Source organism: Panthera leo, chromosome D1, assembly GCF_018350215.1.
Source record: "Panthera leo isolate Ple1 chromosome D1, P.leo_Ple1_pat1.1, whole genome shotgun sequence".
Lineage (NCBI taxonomy): Eukaryota > Metazoa > Chordata > Mammalia > Carnivora > Felidae > Panthera > Panthera leo.
In genome coordinates this window covers 39,029,151-39,049,014 of record NC_056688.1, presented here as the reverse complement: position 1 = coordinate 39,049,014, position 19,864 = coordinate 39,029,151, and the positions used below count along the sequence as shown (strand labels likewise).

The 19,864-nt window shown below is 37.2% G+C and overlaps 1 protein-coding gene across 2 annotated transcripts; it reads left to right on the top strand.

The window, feature by feature from the left end:
* Positions 1–96: 96 nt before the first annotated feature.
* ANKRD49 (ankyrin repeat domain 49) lies at positions 97–7,156 on the top strand. 2 transcript variants are annotated; one of them, XM_042906492.1, is made up of 3 exons: positions 97–179; positions 3,041–3,395; positions 4,793–7,156. In XM_042906492.1, exons 2-3 carry the CDS (start codon positions 3,138–3,140, stop codon positions 5,252–5,254), a joined length of 720 nt encoding a protein of 239 aa, XP_042762426.1. In that variant the 5' UTR covers positions 97–179; positions 3,041–3,137; the 3' UTR covers positions 5,255–7,156. The 2 variants fall into 2 exon arrangements, with proteins under 2 accessions (XP_042762426.1, XP_042762427.1); XM_042906493.1 differs by lacking the exon at positions 97–179 and adding an exon at positions 719–836.
* The last annotated feature ends 12,708 nt before the right edge of the window (positions 7,157–19,864 follow it).

Below are 19,864 nucleotides of genomic sequence, written 5' to 3'. Positions count from 1 at the left end.
CGCGATACCTCACTGATGACGTAGCACTCAGGTCTTCTCCCGCTCTCATTGGCTACCAAATGCCGTGAGGAGCCGGGAAAGTAGCGGCGAGGCCCCGCCCTCATGCGAGAGCCAATCCAGAGAAGCTGAGGGACGACCCCGGAAGCGAGGTTCGCGGCGGCGATTTTCCCTTCTTTAAGGTGGGTAGCTCTTGCTTGTCCCGGCCCGCGCTCCTTGGTCCCCTCGCGCCACCTAAAAACTAGTGGGCCCTTAGGGGCGGGTCACCTGTCGACCCCTGCTGAGCCCTGCTGAACGGGCTGCGTCGTGGGTCCTGGGTAGGGCTGGAGCGGCTTCTCCACTCTTGGCTGTTTGGAAGGCCGCAGGCGCAACTCCGGGCCTGTGAAATGACCAATCGGTGCCAGAGGGCTTCTCCCTCACTCCCACTCCCCAGAGTTAGAGCATTCGGACCCTTGTTATTTATTCCCCGCATCCTTTATTTTCGCCTCTGGACCCTGGGTTCAGCACATCTGTACTACTTTGTGCTCGTAGCAGTAAAATATAGTGTGTGTGTGTGTGTGTGTGTATATATATATATATATATATATATATATATATATGCATATAAAGTGAAACTTTTGAATTAGAAAATCTGACCTTTCAGTGCCATTAAAGGGTCCTTAGTCTAGGGCAGGTTGTTTTAATCTACCCGAAACTCAGCGCCTTCACCTGTAAAATGGGGTTTATGATACCATCTGTCACTGAGTTTTTTGTAAGGAGTTGACATGGTTTAGATCTCTGTCGAAATGTGTTCTTTTAAGAAACATGGGGTATGTTTCTTCCTGGTGGAATGTCGTCAAGTAAGAATCTTAATCGATTTTTTGACTCTAGGTTTGACTCTTAATCTACCTAAAATTTAAAAATAAATTTTACACGTAACTTATTCTGTCTGAAGCAGTAAATTCAGAATTTACTTTAAAAAGGGGAGAGGGAGTTTTTATAGAAAGGAAAGGGGAGGATAAAATATGTGCTTTATTGTTTCTATATTTGCTATAATTAAATGAACTGTATATTATTTCTTGGTATCTGTTAAGTGTTTAATGAATTGATGTATGATCATTTTTGTGTTGCAAGGTTCAGAGAATAGTTTGAGAGGAAAGAAAAAGATGAGAACTCCGATGGGAGTTCCTAAATACAAAGTTCATAAATACAGAACAAACTGGTGGTTACCAGAGGGGAGAGGGGAAGGGAGATAGACAAAATAGGTGAAAGGTTTGGGAGGTACAAACTACCAGTTATAGGAAAAATAAGTCAGAAATGAAAAGTACAGCATAGAGAATATAGTCAAGGAATATAGTGAGGAGTATAATCAATAAGTGAATATAGTCAGTAATAAAGGATACTGTGGTGAGCATTGAATAATGTATAGAGTTGTCGAATCACTGTGTCGTATACCTGAAGCTAATATAGCATTGTGTATCAACAATAGGTCAATAATAAAAAGTGAAAATTCCAAGAGAACTTGTAAAATACAAAGCAGTTCTGATGGGGCCTCTCAATAGACTGAAAAGCTGGGCAGGACTTGGAAATCCTTTAGTACAGTCATTACATTTTACAATGAAGTAACAGGACAAGAGAAGTTGTTAGTTATGAGTGATAGATTGAAACTTGAATTTAGTACTCTTGGCTCTAGTAATAAAATCTAATGCCACATTAGGATTGAATACTATTTAACTGGTGAAATTAGAAAGAAATTAGTATCTTAAGGGTATGACTAACTCGGGAACTTCTCTCAATCCCTTCTGCATTCCACACAAAATCAAGTGATAGGACTTTAATTAAATTTAATTCTACAAATATTTCTTAATGCCCTCTGTATAAGTAGGGCATAGAGATAAGTTAAATACAGACCCTATCCTTAAGCTTATTAACTTCTGAGGGACTAAAACAAGAACAGATTAGTGCTGAAACAAGGCAATATGTAGCACAGAAAAAGCACCAGAGAGAGATCTCATTTTGAGGTTCAGGAAAGACTTAATGAAAGAGATAACATCTGAGAAGAGCCTTGATAGACTGATTTCAGCAAATATAATTGGGAGGCAGAGACATGGTATTTTTAAGATATTTATTAGTCACATTTTTCAAAATTGGCTAAGATTTAATAAGCTGTGTAACTCTTTAAGCTGATACTGGTTTATAAGTTAATATGGCAGCCTAGCTGAATAAATGTTACTTCCTTCAAGAAGCCTTTTCTAATCCTGTAGGACTGGGTTAATTATAACCCTCTTGTATATTCATTGTATTTGGACAAGGTCCTGTTATAGCACAGATCGTGCTGTTCTTACTGGTCATCCCCACTAGACAATAAGCTTCATGAGGTTAAGACATGGGTCTTGTTCATTGTTGAATCCCAATATCCAGAGACTGGCACATACCAGCCATTCTATTCATATTTGTTGAATGGACTGAGTGACAGCCAAAATTCAGTTCAAAACAAGAAGCCAACTGAGAACTATCGTTATCTATCAATGAATGGAACTCCTTTTTAAAGCAGTGAATTTTCCCAAGCCTGAAATTACCAAAGTAGAAACAGGATAATTATTATAGACGTTAGGATAAAGATACCTGCATTGATGAGAGATTTGAACAGATGCCCTTGAGGCTATTCCATCTCTAAGAATGCTTAAGTCTTTGAAGTAGTTTATTAGAAATTAAAAGTTTTTGTTTCTGCTTTGCATCATTTGTCCAGTCTATGAAAATCATGAACATGCCTTTCTTTTATAATTTAGAAGCTTTAAGCATTTATCACTCAGTATAGTACAATAGTATCTAAACCAATAGATTCAGAAAAATATAACCATGGACTTAAAAAATAAGTTTTAGACCACTGAAGATACAGATAACTGAAATCTCATTTTCAGCACAGCATTTAGAGAATGTAAAGTACCAATAAATCCAAAAAGTTCAGACAGGGTTTATTGGTATGTGTTTGCAAAACTTATCTATGCTATTGATAAACACTCAGTTACTGTTTTTCTAATAATTTTTATGTTTGTGTTTCCAGATTTTGATGGATAAAATAAAGCAGACATAATTCATCACTAGAAAGATTAATTATACGCTGGCATTTGAAATGCTTTGTATTTAGAATAACAGTAAAAATGGAAAAAGGGAAAGTAAATGATGATGGAAAACCAGATACAGAAAATTCCTTGGACTTTTCTGAACACTTTAACCAACTTGAATTGTTGGAAACGCACGGACACCTTATTCCCACTGGTACCCAAAGTCTCTGGGTAGGGAATTCTGACGAAGATGAGGAGCAAGATGAAAAAACTGAAGAGTGGTATCAATTGCAAGAAAAAAAAATGGAAAAAGATCCAAGCAAATTGCTTCTTTGGGCTGCTGAAAGAAATCGGGTAAAAAAACCAAAAAACCAAAACAAAAAACAGTTAAAGAGGAAATCATAATATAGTAGGAAAAGTATTGGATTTGGAGCCAGAAGACCTATCCCTGAACCTCTGTTTGGTTTGTAACTTTGGGCAAATCCCACCATTTCTGAACCTCTATTTTCTTACCTGTAAAAGTGGCCATCATAATACCTGTATCTTTTATATAGGATTTTGAGGAGCATATGAGGAAATGTACATGAAAGTACATAGTAAGCCAGAAAGCATCCTATTCATTATTATTTGGAAGCTTAAGGGGTAATTATAAAGATGGCAAGAAGTCACCTATATTTTTAAATCATTTCTATTAAGTCATTAAGATCATCCTAGAGACAACTATGGTTTAGAAAAGGGAGGATGGGAATTAACATGTTTTGTTTATTTTTGGGACAGAGAGAGACAGACAGAGCATGAACGGGGAAGGGGCAGAGAGAGGGAGACACAGAATCGGAAACAGGCTCCAGGCTCTGAGCCATCAGCCCAGAGCCCGACGCGGGGCTCGAACTCACGGACCGCGAGATCGTGACCTGGCTGAAGTCGGACGCTTAACCGACTGCGCCACCCAGGAGCCCCAACATGTTTTGAATACTAACTATACCATGTGCTTTTACTACATTATTTGATTTAATCCTCCTATATCCCTGCAAGATAATAATATTCCCTTTTACAGTTGAAGAAAATGAGTTTCAGGAATACTCATTTGCCCAGTATTATCCAATCTATTCTTCCCACTCATCCACTTCTACCACATTTCACTAAGTTCCTCCATGTCTGTTAGTAAACTAACCAAAAAGGTCTTGTATTTTTGGATAACTTTTTAACCCAAGAGCACACTGCATCCCACCAGAGATCCAAAGACCAAGCTGAAAATCGCTTCCTGAAAATACATTTCTAAGGTTGTTTTAGTTTGAGCTCTTTAATCTCTAGATTTCTTGTAGCATTGTCTTCTGATAAAGAAGTTTATTTTTTAAAGTTTACGCACTGTGTATATTGGTGTGGTAATCCTGTCGAAGAATCAATCAATTATTATGTTTTCTTAACTAATGAAATATAAAGGATTAAACCCAATAGCCTGTATTATTCATCTAGGACCAAAGCTTTTACGCAATGAGCCTTAATTGGACCAGGAGTAAATGTATGTTTTGATATTCAGAGAATCACATTCTTAGACACAAGAGCCTGGCTAACACTAACTGTTCATTCTTAAAAATCTGTTGCCCCCGAAAGAAATGTTAAATCATTTTTATTTTAAAGTCATCTGCTGACAAGGAAGTTTATGTTGAACTTCATCAAATCTAACACCACGAGATAGCTTAATTTTCTCCATTGACTGTTCTGGGTTTTTTAAGATGTCTTTTCCTCCTCAGCTTACTACGGTGCGGAGACTACTTTCTGAAAAGTCCACTCACGTGAACACTAGAGATGAAGATGAGTATACCCCTCTTCATCGAGCAGCCTACAGTGGACACTTAGACGTTGTGCGTGAGCTGATCGCACAAGGGGCAGATGTCCACGCGGTGACTGTGGATGGCTGGACGCCCCTGCACAGTGCTTGTAAGTGGAATAATACCAGAGTAGCTTCTTTCTTACTCCAGCATGATGCAGATATTAACGCCCAAACAAAAGGCCTCTTGACCCCCTTACATCTTGCTGCCGGGAACAGAGACAGCAAAGATACCCTAGAACTCCTCCTGATGAACCGCTACATCAAACCAGGTCTGAAAAACAACTTGGAAGAGACCGCATTTGATATCGCCCGGAGGACAAGCGTCTATCACTACCTCTTTGAAATTGTGGAAGGCTGCACAAATTCTTCACCTCAGTCATAACGGTTCTAATAATTTTCCAAGTACCAGTGCCTCCTTTGTGTGAGATATGAAATATCCCCATGATACAGAATTGACATCAAAAAGTTTCACTGCAGACATTCAGTGGTACACATTCGAACGCCCTTCCGAGTGAAAATGCCTACCGTTGATGTCAAAATGTGTTTGAAAGTTGTTTGGATGTATCTTTACTGATTTATGTGGAGTTTGTAATTTTTATCAGAAATAATTTTAACTTCTACTTAAAAACTTGTAAACGGGTTGTACAGAAAACTAATGATATTTTTGGTGCTGATCCAAGAGAAGTGTATTTTTAAATACCACCCCCTCCCGGATCTTTGTTGAGTATTTAGTATATTGACATGTATTTTTATAAGGTGAGCTAACTCAGAATTTAAAAATCTTAAATATACTGGTGCAGGTCAGCTGTCTTCTCGACATCACCATAGCCATTTGCTTTCATTTTAAATCATAAGAACTGACTTAGCAGTGACTTGAATCGTCAGAAGTTTAAAAAAAAAAAACAAAACAAAGCAGGAGAAAAGCTTAGATCTTCGTCTTTTAGAGCATAGACCATTTTCAGGAAAGTAGTTAGCTAAGTGTTTAGTCCATGAATGTTATATATACTGCCTCCGCTACCACAGCTCACACAATCCTGTGGATAGTCCTACCTCACCCTGGTCAACCTACACGATCCTTATTCCATTGGTGAGTCAGCATGACCTTTCAGACATGCACACAACTCTACCTTGGTCCAAGAGATCATAATATATCTGCTCTCCAACTGGTTTTACCTGCCTAATCCTGCTGTTTGCGGCGCTGCTCAGATGGTCTCTCCAGTTCACAGGAAGTATTGATTTTCCAAGGCCCTCCTTTTATACAAGCCCTACAAAGGCAAAGAGACAAGGGACGAAGAATTCTAAGAGTGAAAGGATGATGGTTATATTGGGGCTAGAACCACAAAGTGGCTAAGGCTTTAAAAAGCCACAGCATGGATAGCGACAAAAGCATAAATATAAATATTCAGAAAAAAAATAAAAATTTTGAGCAACAAAAATGGCACCATTTCTTTTCTTTTCTTTTCTTTTCTTTTAACCAGTGTATCTCTTCCTTGGCTTGGGTCCATAAAATATTTATTCACCCAGCATACATTTATTTAATAACTCTTCTCTCAGTCTTTCCAGCTGGAGCTTCTCGTTGGCTACCTGGCCCCTCTGTGACTGTTCCCAAAGGGTTTTCTCTTCACTTAACACCAGAACTGGCACGCTATGGGAAGGAAACTAAACCAATGGGGCCACAGTTATATATTCACTGAGGTTTCACAGTGCTCACAGTGAAATTTGTTGGCTTTGCTTTTATAAATCTTAAATATGCTTCTCCAGGGAGCTTTCTGACCCACAATCTGCCACAGTGATGGGATTTAGTCTTTACACTATTCCGTTATTTCTATTCGTTGGCATCTATTATAACAAAAATCAAAACACCTCCATTTCTTGAAAAACCCCCGTTTTCAAAGGTTCCTTTCAGACATGAGAGGTCTCCAACAAAAGAAAAAACACAAGGAATAAGAAAAGAAAAGAAAAAACAGATTTGAGCAAAGACTGAAAGGAAATGAGATTCTGAGAGAAAATGTGTTACCAGAGTGTATCCAAGGGCTAAGAAGTTTAGAGTGACTTTTTTTTTCATTCTGTGTACAGCTTCTTGATGCCTGTCAAATGAGTCAATCTTTAAATTCAAACCTAGTTTTCCCCCCGTTTCAGGATGGGTCTTGTTCATGTTGAGCAAATGGAATAAAAACACAAAAACACCCATATTTGGTTCATAATCAATTATCCAATCAGCACTCGGGTACATCTAATACTCGCCATTATTAATTTAATGACATGGTGCCGTCTGCCAGTGGATCTCAGAGTAGCAGGATTTGTAGGATAGAAAATCTGCTTAATTAAATAAATAGAAAATCTACATGCAAACTACTACCTAATTTGCTTTCTTCCCCCTTCTTTTTCTACCATATGTTCAGCCTTTCATTTCTACTAGACGTACAGTGTTTAAAAATGAGGAAGACATCATTGGAGAGTTAATGTGAGTTGATAAGGAGCACTGTCTCCTGAGCGGTCACTGGAGTTCTGTTTTTAGACACAGCTGCCTTAAACGGAAACAGTTCTTAGGAATCAACAAAACATAAAGAAACCAAGAAAATGAACCTGTCCTCCTTTAAAAAAGCAGGTGCCTATAAGGTTTTCTCAAATCTCAATTTAGTAACTCATGAAGATAAATGTATCCTGATTGAAGGGACCAACTCTAAGACCAAGATATTGTATTGAGACCCGATACAAAAATCAGACCCTTCAGGGCACATACCAAATAAAAGCACTAGGGTTCAGATTTGCTTTCATGTGCTTTGGCATATTTTTAATTTGAAAATAGGCAAAGTTTATAAAACAAATCAAAAGGGAGAAAAGGTATTAGGGTCTTCATCCATTCTTTTGATTTTATTCTGCACCCTTGGACAATGAGGGGGCTTGGGGGTCCATCTAGAAAGGTAACTATATGTCAGTGTTCCTCACACTATTGACATTGGGCCCAAATAATTCTTTGTTGGCGGGGGGGCATCCTGTGAATTGTAGGATGTTAGGCAGTATTCTTGGCCTTGACTTAGATTTCAGTGGTACCTCCCTCTCCCTCCTCCCAGTTGTGACAACTGGAAATGTGTCCAGACATTGCCAAATGTTCCTTGCTGTATGTCATCAAAAATCTCTAAGGCAGCAGATTTCATAATTTGGCTCACCTCAAAATTGTTTTGTTAGCACACAATTGAATTTTACTTTGGTGTACATGTTTTCTTTATACTGTAAACATTCATCAGTATACGTTCAGAAATTAGATACTCATTGATTCTATTTTAAATTTTTAGTATTTTATCAATGAGATTATTTGAACACATTCAAATATTGGGATAAAACGTACAGTAAGATACAGAACACACTCTTCAATACTGAGTATCATTTGTAAGAACGGCTCACATCCAACTCCCAGCTTTGGCTTCTAAGAAACACTCCATAGTTCAGATGAGTCTATTTTAAGGAAATTCTAACTTCTGGGTATTAATGAATATAATAATCAAATCCAGATTTTTGATAGGTTGCACCATTACAACTATAAATTTTTTATTGCATTTCCGAACAAAATGCTATTGGTTGATACACAGGCTTTTCACTTCTAGAAGGGATAAGAGAAGTCAACTCTCTGTCAGAATATGAGGAGGGAGCTACCAGCTTCCAAGCGTAAACACCTGGAGAAATAGCAGATAATCTCTTAATGTCATTACAAATCTAAAATTTTTGTTTAGGGCACCTGCGTGGCTCAGTCAGTTCAACGTCCGACTTCGGATCAGGTCATGATCTCAGTGTTCATGGGTTTGTGTCTCGCATCAGACTCTGGGCTGACAGCTCATAGCCTACAGCCTGTTTTGGATTCTGTGTCTCCCTCTCTCTCTGCCCCTCATCTGCTCATGCTCTGTCTCTCTCTCTCTCTCTCAAAAATAAACATTGAAAAAAATTTTTTTAAATAAAATAAAAATTGTGTTTGTTACTTAAATTTAAAAATAATATGGTATAGTTTTTGGCAATTCCTGTCATCTTAAAAATTAATTCCAAGATGAAATATATCAAAATCAATGTAAAAGAAACCCCACATCTGACCATCATCCTTCCCCAACAAGTGAAATGGTCTCATCTGGTCTTGTTTATAAAAGTTCTTACATGTCCAAGATGTGATACACTAGACCATTGTGATAATATTAATAGCTAATATGCTGTATGTAGATGCTCATTAACTTTATGTCATAAGTTCCATGATAACATTTTGAGATAGATGCCATTGTACAAGAGAAGAAATTGGGTTTATGGAGGTTAAGTAAATCATCCATTGTCATGAACTACGTTTTCACAAAGCTCACATTCAAATACAGTTTTTATGTGGTCCTTGAACGTTCATATCCATGTACCACCAATTTGTCTATCAAATAATCATAACAAAAATTCCATTTTATTTAAAATTATTTTACGAGCTTATTTATGGTAGCGTTTGGGGACACAAAAATTGCCCTTATTAGAAGCAAATGGCATTTTATGTCATAGAACATAAACAAAAGTTCCTAAATCATAAGAGCCAAAGCAATTTATTTTATTTTATTTTTTTAACGTTTATTTATTTTTGAGGCAGAGAGAGACAGAGCATGAACAGGGGAGGGGCAGAGAGAGAGGGAGACACAGAATCTGAAACAGGCTCCAGGCTCTGAGCTGTCAGCACAGAGCCCGACGCGGGCTCGAACTCACGGACCCTGAGATCATGACCTGAGCCGAAGTCGGACGCTTAACCGACTGAGCCACCCAGGCGCCCCCAAAGCAATTTTTTAAAAGAACAACAGATTAATACAATCTATGAAATGGCAACATCAAGACTGTGATATTGAATAGACATGTAAATCAATAGAACAAAAGAGAATCTAGAAACAGATCCAGGTATAAATGGTCAATTGATTTTTTACAAAGGTGTCAAGGATTCCAGTGGAAAATTCTCTTAAAGAAATAGTGCTGGAGTGCCTAGGTGGTTCAGTTGGTTAAGCATCCAACTTTGGTTCAGGTCGTGATCTCACGGTTCGTGGGCTCGAGCCCTGCATTGGGCTCTGTGCAGACAGCTCAGAGCCTGGAGCCTGCTTCAAATTCTGTGTCTCCCTCTCTCTCTGCCCCTCCCCTGCTCACGCTCTGTCTCTGTCTTCGTTTCTCTCTCTCAAAAATAAACATTAGAAAAAAATAGAAAGAAAGAAAGAAAGAAAGAAAGAAAGAAAGAAAGAAAGAAAGAAGAAAGTGCTTTGTGGAGCACCTGGTAGCTCAGTTGGAAAAGCATGAGACTCTTGATCTCCAGGTTGTGAGTTCGAGCCCCATGTTGTGTGTAGAGATTACTTAAAGTTTAAAAAAAAAGAAGAAGAAGAAGAAGAAAGAGAAAAAGGAAAAGAAAAGAAATAGTGCTGTGTTCCAAATGAATATCCATTTGGGGAAAAAATTAACACATTTAAGGACAGCAGAACAGCGGTTGCCTGGCAACAGAGACAGAAGTTGGACTGCAAAAGGGCAGGAAGAATCTTTTGCAGGAGATAGAAATATTCTATGTCTTAGTTGTGGTGGTAGTCTTGCAGATGTATACAACTGCCCACGTTGTATTAAGTCGTATTCTTTAAATGGAGTGTAGGTTTTCATAGGTAGGAGTTATACTTCAATAATGTTGATTTTTAAAAGTAGGTATCTGGAGATGCCTATTATTTTCCATAGCAAGCAGGGACCTATTAGGACCTCTTCACTGAATTCTAGGGGTACATCTTTCTGGGGGCTGCAGAGTCCTGTGAGTTATTAAAAAAAAAAAAGATTTCACCAATTCACTGGAATTTTAAAATCCCGAGCAAAAAGCCCTTTATAACAGGAAGGAAAGTTTCCTCCATTAAATGGTAGAGTAGGAAACAAAATAATTCCCTCAAATTATTAGTCCATTTAATAGCATTCAACAAATTTGAAAAAAAAAAAAATGTCTTAGTACCAAAGAAGGACTTTGTTGGCTTTTTACATAATTTAGATCAGGACTGTTAGAATCTAGAAGAGGAAACCAAAATGGTTTTAGCATCTACTTGTCTAGATAAAAAGCAATAGTATTAAACCTCCATTGCTTTATTCAATTGCCCTGTTTACTAAGGAGAAAACTACGATGACTTCTGGACATGTTTAATCTGTAAAATGAAACACAGAATGTGGAACTTAATCCATCTAGTTTTTACTAAAATACCGTCAAGTAATCAAAGCAATGTATTAACTCTGGTAATACATTTTTATTTCCTTGCTGAAGATTTTATGTGTTTACATTAAATATAGTTTCTAATTTTTTTACAAGAAAAGTTTAGTCTTGGGTTTTGCCTCCATCTAGTGGACATACTTGTCTTTTACATTTAATTGCATTAAGCATAAGCTGTCCTGGTATTGTTCATTTTTAGTTTTTCGGAATAAAAAAAAGTAAAGAAAAATGGTAACCACAATTCACAGATAAAATGGTATGAATTATACTTATTTTCATCAATAATTTATTCCCAAGAAGATTTGAGGTGGTATGTAATTGAAAACACACAAATAATAATCAGAAATAGAAAATCAAAAGCCTTTTTGAAGGAAGAAGATAAACTAATTAATATGGCTACTGCAATTGACAATTATCCCCCAAGATTTTTGATATTGAAAAGAAAAAAGAAAAAAAACAATAATTGCGCATATCTTTATTATTTGATCAAAGTGATCAACATTGCTTTTTTTAGAGTAAAAATATTTCCAGCCTGATTTTTTCTAACTAAAATAAGCTTAATATTTGTACAGTCTCGTAGAGGTATAGAAAACAGAATAAGGTCCAGAAATCTTGGTGAATTCTATGAAGTGAACATACCCATGTAAGCATGACCCATATCAAGATATGGAACATAACCAGCACCCAAAAGCCTACTTTCTGCTCCCTTTCAGTGCTCCCTCAAAGGCAACCGCCACTCCATCACCATCATTTCATTTTGCCTGCATAAATGGAATCATTAATTGTGCATATCTTTGTGTTTGCTTCATGGACCCAACCTTAACATCTGTGAGATTCGTTCATATTTTTGCATGTAGCAGGGGTTTGTCTCTTTTCACAGCCGTAGAGTGTTCTTTATATGCACACACATGTAATGTATATATACATTTTATTGTTGACTTTTGAAGAGCCTTTGAATTGTTTCCAGTTTGGAGATTTTATGAATGGTGCTGGCATAAACATTCTAGTACATGGTTTGGGTGTACAAATTACACGCTTTTGTATACTTGTGTACTAGTGTTAGGTCTGCTGGACATTAGGGTATACTGATATTCAGCTTTCGTAAAAATTGCCTAAACGGCTTTCCAAAGTGGTTGCACCAAATTTACACTCTTAGCAACAAGGAATTAGAGTCCCAGTTGCTCTGTATCTTCCCAACCCTTGTTATTGTCACCTTGTTTCTTGTTGTTGTTTAAATAGCCATTCTAGTCAGTGTGTATTACATTGACATTATAGTCAATGTAATACCTCATTGTACTTTTACTTTGAGTTACCCTGATGACTATTGATTTCGGGCAATGTTTTATATGCTGATTGGCCATTTGCATCTCCTTTTGTGAAGTGCTTGTTTATATTTCTCCGTTTTCTTACTGGGTTGTGTGTCCTTTTCTTACTGATATGTAGGAGTTCTTTATATATGCTGGATACTAGTCATTTTTTTGTATATATAGATTGCAAAAATGTTCTCTCAGTTTGTGGCTTGACTTTTCACTCTCTCAGTGGTGATTATAAGTGAAGAGAATCATTTCATTTTAACAACTTCTAATCTGTCAATTGTTTTTCTTTAAGTTACTGCTGTTTTATTTCCTGTTTAAGAAATATGTGTCTACCCCAAAATGATGAACCTATTTTTCCTTGTTATCCTCTAGATGATTTAATATTTTACTTGTAGTGCTCTAATCCATTTTGAGTTGATATTTGTGTTTGATGTGTGGTATGAGTCAAGGTTCATTTTTTCCCATAGGAATATCCAATTTATCCAATACCACTTAAGATCCCACCTCCCCCAACACACACCCAAACACACACACACACACACACACACACACACACACACACTTCTGTCATATATCTGATGACCATATATGACTGGGTCCATTTCTAGACTCTGTTTTGTTGTATTGATCTAGCTTTCCTTCAGCACCACAGTTTTAATACAGTAGCTTGATAGTAAGTCTTGCTGTCTGATAGTGTAAATGTTCCAGCTTTGTTTTTATTCTTCACGGTTGTTTTGCCATTCTCGGCCCTTTACACCTACTTTTCAATTTTAGAATGTCTTTGTGGATTTCTATCTTTAAAACAATTGAGATTTACATTGGAGTTACATTGTACGTCAGTTTGAGGAGAATTAATGTGATTATAATGTGGTATTACAATTCTTTTTTTTAATTTATTTTTTGTCAAGTTTTTAATTTTAATTCTGGTATAGTTAACATGCAGTGTTCTATTGGTTTCAAGTGTAAAATATAGTGACTCAACAATTCTATACATTACTCAATGCTTATCATAGTAAGTGTACTCTTTAATCCACATCACCTATTTCATCCATTCCCCCCATATGATTCTTGAATATAATGATGTAATGTATTCCTTCGTTTATTTAAGCATTCATTAGATTTTCTCGAAAATGTTTTAGAATATTCTGGTAGAGTTCTTTTACTTTTGTCTTAGATTTATTCTTATGTATTTGGTAGCTTTTGATGGTCTTGTAAGTGGCATTGTTTTTTACATCCCATTTATTTATTTGTTGCTGTATATAAATATCATTTGTAAATTTATTTTTCTTTATTGACTGTGTGTCCAGTGACCTTAATAGAATTATTAATTCTAACAGTTTGTCTGTACATTCATTTGAATTGTCTGTATGTAAACCATGTTGACAGATAATGGCAATTTAATTTCTTCCTTTTTCTTTTATTCTCTTAATGCAGTAAATTATGTTGCTTAATTTTCAAATGTGAAACCAACCTTGCATTTCTGGAACAATCACAACTTTATTATGATGTGCTAAACTTTTTTGTTTTTGTTGTTTTGTTAACATGCTGAGTGTTATTTGCTAATATATATATATATATATACATGTATATATATATATATATATACATGTATATATATATATACGTATATATATACGTATATATATATATATATATATATTGAGATGGGGAGAAGGGCAGAGAGAGAGAGGGAGAAAGAGAGAATCCCAAGCAGGCTCTGCACTGTCAGAACAGAGTCTGACATGGGGCTTGAACTCACTGTGAGATCATGACCTGAGCCAAAATCAAGAGTTGGCTGCTTACCCAACTGAGCCACCCAAATGCCCCCTACTACTTTATTTAATATTTTATATTTTAATCAATCTTCATCAGGGAGATTGACCTACACTTTTACTTCTTTGGTTTTTTTTTCAGATTTTGGTATAAAGGTGAGTTGATAAGGGCAAAGATTTTTTTCTAGTTCCTGGAAGAGTTGGAAAGAATTGGCATTATATCATTCTTAAATGTTTGGAAGAATTCAGCAGTGAGACTTTAGGTTGTCTTTGTGGGACAGGTTTTAATTTGAACTCAATATCTTTGATAATTCTGCTTCTATAACTGCCATATTTCTTCTTGTGTCCATTTAGGAAAGTTGTGTATTTTAAGTAACTTGCTTGCTTCATCTAAGTTGTCAAATTTACTAGCGTGAAATTATTCATAATATCTTATTATCTTTTGGGAAGACATTAGGGAATCATTCAATAAATGTATGAAATGAGCAAACAGTGCAGAAAGCGGAGTTGCCTGAGGTGAAGGAGGGCCTCCTCTGTCTCCAGGAAACCCCTTGGGTACTGTGGAACAGTCTGAAGCCTATTTTTTTTTTTTTAACTTTTAACGCTTATTTATTTTTGAGAGAGAGACAGAGAGTAAGCAAGGGAAGGGCAGACACACACACACACACACACACACACACACACACACACAGAATCTGAAGCAGGCTCCAGGCTCTGAGCTGTCAGTGCAGAGCCCAATGCGGGGCTCAAACTCACAGACCCCGAGATCATGACCTGAGCCGAAGTCGGACGCTTAACTGACTGAGCCACCCAGGTACCTCCAGTGTGCAGTCTATTGAACTAGATTTTCGATAAGCTTCTCCTTGCTCCAAAGTTTTATGATTGTGATGTTCAATGAGCAGTTAGGGATGTCACATTGGAGTCAGGATAAAGATTGAATGACATCTATAAAAATGACATCTATAAAAACCCCAAACTAACATAGTGGTGAAAGACTGAATACTTTCCATGTAAGATCAAGAACAAGACAAGGATGTCTGCTCTCACCAATTCTATTAAACATTATACCAGCGGTTCTAGCCAGGGTAGTTAGGCAAGAAAATAAAATAAAGGGCATCCATATTGGAAAATAAGTAAAAGTATCTATCTATATTTTCAGATATGATCTTATATATAGAAAATCATAAGGAATCCACTGAAAAAACTATTATATCTCATTGAGTTCAGCAACAATCCAGGATACAAGATCAAAATACAAAAATCGACTGTATTTCTAAAAGGTATCAGTGAGCAAACTGAAAATTCAGTTAAAATACTGAATTTTAGGGACTCCTGGGTGGCTCAGTTGGTTAAGCGTCTGACTTCAGCTCAGGTCATGGTCTCGCAGCTCACGAGTTCAAGCCCCACATCGGGCTCTGTGCTGACAGCTCAGACCCTGGAGACTGCTTCAGATTCTGTGTCTCCCTCTCTCTCTCTGCCCCTACCCCACTCATGCTCTCTCTCTCTCTCAAAAATAAATTTAAAAAATTTTTAAATTTAAAAAAATACTGAATTTTATGTACAAAACCATCAAAAACAATAAAATACTTTGGAATAAACAAAATGCAAAACTTTTGCTCTGTGACTACAAAAATTATTGAAAGAAATTAAAGAAGCACTAAATAAATGGACAGACATCGTGTGTTCATGAATCAAAACACTTATTGTTGAGATGGCAACACTCTCCACATTGATCTCTGGATTCAGTGCAATCTCTTTCAAAATTTTGGGTAACTGCTTTATAAAAAATGACATGCTGAACCTAAAATTCATATAGAAATGCAAGGAACCCAGACGAGCTGAAACAATCTTGAAAAAGAACAAAGTGGGAGGCCACACGCTTTCGATTTCAAAACTTACTAGAAAATCATCTTCATCAACACATGTGGTACTGGCATAAGGATAGATATATAGATCAATGGAATAGAATTGAGAATCCAGAAATAAACCCTCACATTTATGGACTTTTGAGAGGGTGTCAAGACAATTCAGTAGTGGAAGAAGCAGTCTTTTCAGCAAATGGTGCTGGGAAAACTGGATATCCACATGCAAAAGAATAAAGTTAGACTCTTGGGGCACCTGGCTGGCTCAGTCTGTTGAGCGTCCAACTTCAGCTCAGGTCATGATCTCACAGTTTGTGGGGCTTGAACCCACAAGCTCTGCTGACAGCTCAGAGCCTGGAGCCTGCTTCGGATTCTGTGTCTCCTTCTCTCTCTGCCCCTCCCCTGCTCATGCTTTGTCTCACTGTTTCTCAAAAATAAATAAATGTAAAAAAAAAAGTTAGACTCCTAACTATAATGTTAATAAAAAAATTAACTCAAAATGGTCAAAGACTTAAATGTAAGAGCTAAAACTATAAAACTCTTAGGAGAAAGCAGGTAGGGGAAAAAGTCTTCACGATATTGAATTTGGCAGTGGTTTCTTGGATGTGACATCAAAAGCAAAGGCATCAAATGGAAAAACAGATAAATGTGACTACATCAAAATTAAAACTTAAAAAAATACTTATTCATTTTTGAGAGGCAGAGAGAGGCATAGCACAAGCAGGGGAGGGGCAGAGAGAGAGGGAGACACAGAATGTGAAGTGGGCTCCAGGCTCTGAGCTGTCGGCACAGAGGCCCATGCGGGCCTCGAACCCACAAACTGTGAGATCATGACCTGAGCTGAAGTCGGATGCCTAACTGACTGAGCCACCCAGGTGCCCCTAAAACTTTTTAAAATACTTATTTATTTTTAAGATAGAAAGAGAGAGAGAAAGACAGAGTGCGATCGGGGGAGGGGCAGAGAGAGAGGGAGACCCAGAATCCGAAGCAGGCTCCAGGCTCTGAGCTATCAACACAGAGCCCAACATGGGGCTCTAACCCGTGAACCATGAGATCATGACCTGAGCTGAAGTCTAAAGCTTAGTTGACTGAGCCACCCAGGTGCCCCCGAATTAAAACTTTTTAAAATCAAAGGACACTATCAACAAAATAAGAAGGCAGCCCATGGAATAGGAGGAAATATTTACAAATCATATATCCTATAAGATATTAATATTCAAAATATATAAAGAACTCCTACAACTCAACAACAACAAAGAATCCCACAAGCAAAATACTTGAATAGCTATCTCTTCAAGGAAGATATATAGAGGGGCGCCTGGGTGGCTCAGTCGGTTGAGCGTCCAAACCTTCATTTCAGCTCAGGTCATGATCTCAGGCTCATGGGTTTGAGCCCTGCGTTGGGTTCCAGGCTGAGTGTGGAGCCTGCTTAAGATTCTCTCTCTCTTTCTCTCTCCCACTCCCCTCTCCCCTCCTTGCACGCTCCCTCTCTTTCAAAAAAAATAAATAAATAGAAAGAAGATATACAGATAGGCTATAAGCACATGAAAAGATGCTCAACATCACTAATCATTGGAGAAATGCAAATCAAAACCACAAAGAGATAACCACTTCGCACTCATTAGGACAGCAGACTATTATTATTTCTTTTAAAAAGGAAAGTAACAAGTGTTGGTCAGGATGTAGAGAAACTGGAACGAACCCTTGTACGTTGCGGTTGGGAATGTAAAATAGTACAGCCACTTGAAAAAGTTTGATGGTTCCTTAAAAAGTTAAACTTGGAATTACCATATGATCCAGCAATTCCATTGTTAGATATGTACTCAAAAGAATTGAAAGCAAGAACTCAAATAGATAACTTGTGTATCAGTGTTCATTGCAACATTATTGGAAACAGCAAAGGTGGAAACAACCCAAACGTCCATCAACAGATGAATAAGAAAATGTAGTATATCCATACATTGGAATACTATTCAACTTTAAAAAAGAATGCAGTTCTTATACATGCTATGACATACATGAACTTTGAAAACATTATGCTAAGTGAAATCAGCCAGAAACAAAGGGAAAAATATTGTATGATTCCACTTATATGAGGTACCTAAAGACAAATTCATAGAGACAGAAACTAGATTAGAGGTTCCCAGGGGCTAGGAGAGGGGGAAATTGGGAATCATCATTTAATGGGTACAGAGTTTCTGTTTGGGACACAGTTTCTGTTTGAGAGTGGTATCGGCTGTACAACATTGTGAATATACTTAAATCCATTGAATTATATGCTTAAAATTGGTTAAATTTTATGTGTATTTCACCACAATAAAAATAAAGCAGTTAGACCCCCGATTTCCCAATTCTGAGAAGCTAAATGAATGACTTCCCACCCGAGCAGAAGACTGGAGGTAAATCTGTGGAGGAAGCTAAAGAGAGGCCTTCTGGACTGGAAGGTACAAAGCACAATTGAGGGCAGGACCACCATACCAAACAGGGAAATTTTGTGAATATTTTCATACTTCATGTTGAGCCCTCGGTTGTCTTTTCCCACTCACTTCCCGGGGCACCGACACCAGACAGACACCCTCCAGCAGGGAGATTGGAGGAATCACTCCACGGAGAGTCAGAGCAGTTCAAGAGATAAGAACTTAAAATACATCAAGGGTTCCATAACTGAACGCCCCAGGCAGTCACCTATCACTAAAGGCCCTAGTTAATAAGTCCCACTATATGCACAGATTCATATTTTCCACTGCTAGATAAGGCAAGACAGTCAAAGACCACTTGAAGATTGAGGATGATCACCTACTAAGACAGAAACCAAAATAAACAGGAATAGGTATCTTGGAGGAAGCAGCAATTATATAAGAAGAAACTAACATGGGAACTGAAGTATATCGTTAATATCCTCAGAGACATAAGATATTGTACCATGATACAAGGCCAAGATGTTTGTAAAAACAAACATTCAGAGGGCTCTGAGAAATTAAAAACATGACAGCAGAAGTGAAAAATAGAATTTAGAAAATAATATTGAGGAACTGTCCTAGAAAATAGTGTAAAAATAGACATACAAGACAGGAAAAAATAGGTCAGAATAGTAGATGACAAATCAGGAGCTCTAACATACAAATGATAGGACTTCCAGAAGAACAGAGAAAACAAAGAAATTGCAAAAAATAATTCAACAAAAATTCCCTAAAATGAAGGACATGAATTTCTAGATTGAAGTGTTCTGTTGAGTGCCCAGCAAAATGGATGGAAAATTTATCCATATCAAGATGTATCCTCATGAAATTTGAGAATAATGAGAACAAAGAGAAGATACTCCAAGTTTCTAGAAAGAAAACACACACAAAAAAACAAAAAACAGGGCCTGTACCAGCGGTAAGGAATGGAATGATTCTCTATGGCAACATTAGATACCGGAAGACAATGACTTTAAAATTCTGAGGAAAAATGATTTCCAATCGAAAGTTCTTTACCCAGCCAAACTTCCACGTTAGTAGAAAGTAAAATAAAGACACTTTCAAACTGATAGGACTTGGACATTTTATCTTCTATATACCATTTCTCAAAATGCTACTGGGGCCAGACTTCACCAAATAAGTGAGTAAACCAAGAATGAGAAAAGATGGGATACACAAAACAAGGGATCGAATGCAAGAGATAGCCAAAGGGAAATCCTTAGGCAGCAGCTGTGCAACTAGAGGTCTAGAGAGCAACCAGTCCAACCCTTTTTAAAAAAGATAAAATTGACAAAATTGCTCATGAGTTGGAACATATTAAGAGAGAGAGAGTTTAGGAATCCATCAGTGATAAGGACAT

What these genes read in the sequence shown, in the direction of transcription:
- ANKRD49 (XM_042906492.1), top strand. Translation starts at nt 3,138, where the DNA reads ATGGAAAAAGGGAAAGTAAATGATGATGGAAAACCAGATACAGAAAAT. An exon ending in GGGCTGCTGAAAGAAATCGG is followed by an intron (nt 3,396 to 4,792) that starts GTAAAAAAACCA and finishes TTTCCTCCTCAG; the next exon opens with CTTACTACGGTGCGGAGACT.